Genomic DNA, 7,246 nt, shown 5'->3' with positions numbered 1-7,246 from the left:
GAAAAACTAAATCGCTTTTCTCTTTTAAATACAAACGCTATCTATTGAACGGTTTCCTTTCACAAGTGGAAACATGACGTTAAACGCTCCTGTATCATTTCAGTAACTCGTCTTGTGGATGCAATAACTATTGAATGCATTTCCATTCAAATACTTTTCACAATAAACGCCGAAGATATTTACCGTTTTCTTTGAACAATCAGAATAAATCTTTTTAAAACATGCTACATTTATAATACTGTTACAGCATTGTTATCTGTGACTTGGGATTTGTTGACTTGTCAACAATCGTTTGATGTCCATTCCCGGCATCGTTCTCCATCTGTTTCGGTTCATTGTTACTCTTTGTCTTGCTTCTCATTTCAATTCCTCGGATTTCCCTGTTCGAGTTTTCTGGTTTCAAACACAAAAGACGTCTGATCTCTTTGCGGAAATTGTGTGACCAGGTTAGGTAGTACACTATGTTAAGGCAAGAACTTAGATAGTAAATTATTTGAAAGATCTGCTGGAGAATTCTGTCTGATAACGTGTATGGTCTTTGAGCACCGTTCAGCTCAGTTAGAATCAGGTGTCTCAGTTTGTTGGCGTGGGTAGGCCCACTTAAAATGACAAATGTGAGCGAAATGGCGAGGAGAACTCTTGTTATCCTTACAAGGCATTTCTGTTTTTTCGATAAACGTCTATATATTGAACTATCCCTACCATCAATCGTTTTGGACACACAGAGATTTTTTGAGAGAATAGCCACAATGAGAACAGAAGTGATTGTAATCGGAAGAACCATTGTTGTTATCGTATCCCAGAAGGAATATATTCTGTTAAGTTGTGCGTACTTGTTGACTTCAGTACACATTGTGTAGTTTTCGGATACTTCAATTGCACTAGTTGTCCAAAATTGTCCGCAATAGAGAATCACAGAATATGTAATCAGGAGTCCAATAACAAGTTTTGCACGGAAAACCGTACAATAAATGACTGCCTTGGATAAATGGAAAGTAACGATGTAATTTTCCACTGTTATACACACAATCAGCCAAACAGACAGGAAACTGAAAAGAAAAATAAATCAAGTTCAATTCATTGACAATCTCATTAGTTTCATAAATGGTGCCATAGTTTTGTACTTATTTTACTTAAGTTGCATGGGTAACATTCATCATTCGAAAAATAATATCGAACTCAATATCCTTTTGGCCAGTCATACTAAAACTATTAAGGGTGAATGCAAAATAATAGAGATGTTTAAATTGAACTCATACACGCCTTTATCAAATAAGCAGGCCAAAAGCAATAATTCTCGAGTATATACAATAAAGGTATACTCTTGCGATCATGGCATACGATATGGACCAGATGTTATTTCAACTTTCGAACAACTTAAACATTGTCCTGCATTTACTTTTATCCGTGTTTGATTTAATAATTGAAAAAAATGTGGGTATTATCGATGTTATTACATCCGGTGAATATCACAAGGATGGCATGGACGGCTAACCATGTACCTGCGTGCTAGGTTTGTTTAGGCGGATATCTAGATATAGATTTAGTACTTGATCATTGAATATTATGCGTGTGTGTATTTTTTTATAAGCTAACATAAACAGAAAAAGCATTTCGTCTTTTGATTTGACAACGAACAAATACTTTCAAACTCTTCTGATAACTTTGTGTGTCTACATTTCGTTTTCATTGTGATATAAAATGTATACCATATAAATATCATTTAATTCCTGATATCATGTTTTGTCAAGAAACAGCTTTCCGACCCAATGAACGGAAGACAAATTTATTTCTATTTGAGCGATAAAATACAAATGGAGCTTCCCTGATAATGAAGGGCAGCCATTAAGCCTCTTCATATGCTTTTCAATCGATAAAAGGGTATACTACTCAACAATTGTTATTAAGTCTAGGGTTATGGGTTTAACCTCACTTATATAACTTGCGTTTTTGCCACAGTTCCATGCAAGCAAAATTTAAAGTTCAACTGTTATTTGTTGCACCACGACGACATCGTTAACGTCAAGGTTTTATGAACAATTCAACAATGTTTCATCACAAATCAGTCGAGCTTATCACAAGTAATATTTGTACCGGTTTCGGACTTACCTGAATATATAGGCTAGATAGACGATAGCCTGACAGAAGACCTGCATGTGAAATATTGGGAAGTCCACAAACTCGAGCCATTGGGAGAAAAGCACCACGTTGAAACCAAAACTACTCCCGGATAGAGCTGGAAAAAAACAAGAAACGCAATATTACTTAAAATACAATATTTACACCTCAACTTCCATTCCTTAAATGAACTGCCTTTCGGCAATTGCGGTTATCATCTGATGAAGAGCAATTTCTTTGGATATGTTTGGATCGCAACTATTCGCATAACAATATTCATGAAATTGTTTATATTGTTATTGTTTGCATTGTGTCAGGAGGTCCCGTAAAATATAAATCAACATTTTAAAAGCGATAATTGTGGTATCTTAAATGTATTGTTGCCATAAGTGTTTCAATTGTACGTTAAAGTGAGATTTCAAATGGTTTATATTTTCCTGCGATATTGTGACGTCATTTGATAGAATGTTTACGGTTACGGTTACAGTCGGGTCGCTCTATTTGCAGAATGTGTAACAAAGGGTTACTGAAATGGTTTTTTTTAAATGAAATGAAGTATTTATTTAACAATTATTGAATGAAGTAATGAAATATTGGTTTAAATATAAGTAATAAATTGCTGGATTGATGTCATTACCGGGGATATGAAGGCAATTGGGCTGGACAAAGTACGCGTGGAGTCTTTCGGACTCCACACACTTCGACCAGAACAATTGCGTTCATTCCCCGATAATGACATCAATCCGGCAATTCATTCCTTTAATGAACACTACATGTTATTTAAGCCAAAACCCGTAGCCATTCAAAATATATGGACTTAAATCTTTGCAAAATGATGAAGGATCAACGGCAAAGGCCAAAAAGAAAAACCACATGAAGGCAATAAAATCAACAAAACAAACAAGTAACGATAGAAACACAACACAGAAAACCAACAAGTGACACACAAGACAAAAAAGAAAACAACAAGAGGCACAATAGACAACAAACAGATAATCTTCAAGCGACACTAAATACAATAAACAAACAGCAAACAAGAGCCACTTACAAAGGATAACAAACATACAACTAAGAGAGGCACACGGGATAACACGCAAAAGACACACACGATAACAAGCGAGAGATACACATGACAACAAGACGCAATGCAAACAACGAACAACCAATTAGAGACACATTTAGACAAAATACAGACAATCAAAGAGAGAAGGCACAAAATACAACTAAAAAGCCACAAAAAGAATGCCTTAATGCCGTGGATGAGTAAAATAGTGTACCTAATAGATAAGAAAAAGAGTATTTTTTAACAATAATCCATTGGCTCTCCTCCCAAAGTCAATTTCGATAGGTCCAAAACTGATTAAGGATACCAAATCCTACTATTTTTTCAACGCTTAATATATCTATTCCACAGTACTAAGTTACAAACAAGTTGACTTCTGTTATCGAAAAAACAGCTGGTGAGAAAACTTATCTTATTGCAATTAATGATAAAAAAGCTTTTCTTACAAATGATCGCTCAGATAAATACATTTGGATATTCATAGATGTCATTGTGGCATTACTTAAACCGTGGATATAACAGAAATACTTTGAAGAACACTTACCTTCTTGTTTTTCTTTTTAACGAATTCCTCATACAAAATATAAGGTTGAATATGGCGTGCTTAAATAACAAAACTTAAAGTCCTTTAAAAAATGTTTGGCAAATTTGGGTTTTCTTTAAAACCATTTATGGGTTGCTATGAAATTAGGAATGTTACAGCGTGTGACGTCTCCTACATCTTAATACTTACTTAGGTAATAATTTGAATAAAACAGTTTAGTATATATATATATATATGTCCTGTTTTAAATTTAATAAAACCAAATTTTATTCCCAGTTTTAGTACAATGATGCTTTTAATTAAGAAAATCTTTTATCATGCAATGGAGTATTGTTCTGTTGGTCCGTGTCTGGTTTGTGATTGTTTATTTTTGTGTTCAATGTCTTTGGCGTTTACCCTGTGCCATTTAACGGTGTTTATGTTTCAATTTTCGGCTACTGAGCTCGTTTCTATAGTTTATGATAAAAATAATTTACTATATTGCATGATCACGATACTGCACTTATACGTTAATAAAGTTGTGAACATCGCATAACACATTCAAATCAAATTGCGAGCAATATACAAAAAGGTCATTTTTCGCCCACTTTTTTTAAAACAAAACAGCTCTTAAAACATGTTTAACGATAAAAAAACAACACTATTTCACAGCATTTAAACATGTTATTAAAATATTTCTAATCTTTGTTAAGAATGCCAATTACAATTACAGCGAATAAAATGTCAAGCTTATGTATATGTAGTTTGAACAAACCACATGCCAAAGCTACTTTATTTTTACACCGTCTTTTTCAGTTATTTAAATCCAAAAAATAATATGTGAACATTTTGGGTTTGGTCATAAGACCTGGAGTCAGGGTTAAAAAGGTCGGGAATCAAGTGCATCATTGCCTGCTTTAAAGCATTGCAGATTTTTGTATGAACAATGTCTACTAAAATGGCTTTGACAATTATAATCCCAATCCCAAAATTGCGATGATCGTATATTAAACGGCAGATAAGCACATAAACTGGTAAAGTAGAGAGACCCAAACTTAAGTCAAACAAGTGGTCATTCGAAATCTAGAATGTTTTCCGAAGCAAAACTCTTAATATATGTATAAATAACCGTCGTCGACGGAGCATATACCTTGCTTTATGTTATATTTCATTGGCGTTGACTCTATGCAATAGAACGGGGTTTATGTTTAACCATCTAGTACTGGACTTGTTTCGGCAGTGTGTCTTATAAATATTATATGTTTTATGCCTTTACACATGAATATGACATTTATCATATGACAGCGTTTAATTCTAAAGCTTCCTAAATCTCCATTTGTGCAACATGAAAGTCTTTGCTAAGAATTTTTACGTGGAGCGTTTTCATTCACTCTCAGTATACATTTCATTGTTTTCTTAAGTCTTTTTTTTGCTATACATTGACGTCTATTCTACGCTCTTCTACTGATTATGTTTGTTGTTATGGTTCCGTATATCAATAATTGCTTCCAATATCACTTTCAGGACTTATTCAATAGAAATTTCCGACTCTGTAGCTTTTGAGTCTTTAAAAGAACCTTCATGGAACGCAATGAACATCTAGGTGGTCTGTTCTCTCTTAATTTCGTAATGAGCGCAATCTGTTTAATAACGTAAATGTTTATTGTAATTACTGTTATTAGTGTTTCACCCTCCACATTTCGTTACTGAAATCGATTGTTGTGTTCTTGTTGTATTTTTCCTTACGAACAATGGGGTTAAACACATAACCGTAAAATATCCATGTAGCGATTCACACGTATGAAATTATTTGTCAATCTGCAGTTCAATCCGGCTGATTTAGCTAAGTAAATGCGCGGCACCTTTGAAAAACACTGACTTCATTTGGATAAAAAAAAAATCGATTATTTATTTCTGCTAAATAATAAACATATTTTATCATATGTATTTTTGATCAATTTAGAGGCATGGATTCCCATAGCGAGGTCACGTTGTTACTGATTAAACCTTATCTACAGTATATCTAAGTACGTACGTGTTCAACGACGAGAACAACAAGTACATACGACTTCTGCTCAACATGTGCACATTAAATACAAATTAACAACAATATTCAAACACGTTATGGTTTTCTTATAGTCTAATCAGAAATTTGTTTCCATTATAGTTTTTGAAGTTTGTCAAAACATCCGTGCCAGCGATATTGAGAATGAAGCGGTCCACCGAAGAATTGTACGGTGTTTACGATGCAATGAGTTTGTTTATAGTGTGAAGATTATAGACTTTATCAAGTCTGACTGTTGTTATTGGCTGCCTTATTGTTCCATCTCCACGGGATTCCCCGTATTGTGTTAAAAAGGAAATCGGAAGCCTAAAAAGGGACATTATTCTGATCTTGATTAGAGGTGTAATGCGGGAGAGAAAGCTTAAGGGCCGTAAAACAGCGAAACAGTGAAACAGCGTAAAATGAAATTGAGTCTGGCCACCATGTGGCTGACACCTAGGTTATGGTACGTAACTGCAATGCACTGATTAATCCCTTTGTAAGCCTCAGATCATTCGTTGATGTTGTGTATATACGTGTTTTGACCTCATCACTATTATTGCAAATACTAGTTGCCGATAGGAATATAAAACAAACCGTTAAGAAATAAGGGCGATAGACTTACCCGCAAGGTATAAGTTGGACGAGATTTTCCTCATTCCTTTTGACAGGAACACACAGAAGGATATAAAATTGCCAAGAAGCCCCGCAGTACAAATGACGGGCTGGAGATATATGGTGATGTACTTGGCAAACAGGAAAAGAGAAGGGTTTATTTCATCACCCTCGTAGTTTTCATCCTCCGCTTCCTTAGGGATAATATGGTCCTCGTTTGACATAGTAGCTATGTCTATTATCACTGAAAATTCACAGAACTTCTTAATTAGAATTATGACTTGCAGAGTAGTGATAATTGTTGAACAAAGTACAACATAATTGTTAGCTCTGGTAACCAACTGACACGTTTACGATAACATTTCCCATCCAGTGTATTCGGCATTAATTAGTAAGCTATTTAAATGCATTATCAAGTTTCTCTTCACTGTCCTTTACCAGTTTTTTATTCAGAGGGAATGTACTTCACAACAATATTTCATACCATAAGTTCCTAGGAAATTCCGGCCATCTTAGCTAAATAAAATACACCCATAATACAGTGTTTAACTCTCAGTACCAATTGGAAATAATTATTTCCCGATTTTAGAACATTTCACTCATTCCAAAACAGCGATCAAACATTATGGCGAACAAATCCGAGTTTTTGAAATAATTTGAAATCTACAAAATTGAATCAATGTAACACCAATTAAATTCACAGACCTAGGCTCAAACACAACCTCCTTACAGAAAATTTCATATTCTAAGATGTAATAAAAGCATCTTTAAATGTCTGTCTAATTTTGTTCGCAATCTCTTAATATTTATACATTTTAAGAAAGACCTAAAGCCTCACAACGAAATGACATTTATTACTGAGGCTCTTTCGTATTCTAATGGA

General features: G+C 34.3%; 1 protein-coding gene across 1 annotated transcript; it reads right to left on the bottom strand.

Moving 5' to 3' along the window:
* Nucleotides 1–241: 241 nt before the first annotated feature.
* On the bottom strand, nt 242–6,587 carry LOC128220177 (somatostatin receptor type 4-like). The gene is made up of 3 exons (XM_052928455.1): nt 6,374–6,587; nt 2,110–2,236; nt 242–1,049 (listed from the first exon to the last, which is right to left on the bottom strand). The coding sequence occupies exons 1-3, from the start codon at nt 6,585–6,587 to the stop codon at nt 242–244; spliced, it is 1,149 nt and encodes a 382-aa protein (XP_052784415.1).
* Nucleotides 6,588–7,246: the final 659 nt, after the last annotated feature.

This window comes from Mya arenaria, chromosome 15 (assembly GCF_026914265.1).
Source record: "Mya arenaria isolate MELC-2E11 chromosome 15, ASM2691426v1".
In the NCBI taxonomy this organism is placed as follows: Eukaryota; Metazoa; Mollusca; class Bivalvia; order Myida; family Myidae; genus Mya; species Mya arenaria.
This window is presented reverse-complemented; position numbering and strand designations above follow the sequence as displayed.

What these genes read in the sequence shown, in the direction of transcription:
- LOC128220177 (XM_052928455.1), bottom strand. Translation starts at nt 6,587, where the DNA reads ATGTCAAACGAGGACCATATTATCCCTAAGGAAGCGGAGGATGAAAAC. An exon ending in GTCCAACTTATACCTTGCGG is followed by an intron (nt 2,237 to 6,373) that starts GTAAGTCTATCG and finishes GTTTTTTTCCAG; the next exon opens with CTCTATCCGGGAGTAGTTTT. An exon ending in TATCTAGCCTATATATTCAG is followed by an intron (nt 1,050 to 2,109) that starts GTAAGTCCGAAA and finishes TTTTCTTTTCAG; the next exon opens with TTTCCTGTCTGTTTGGCTGA.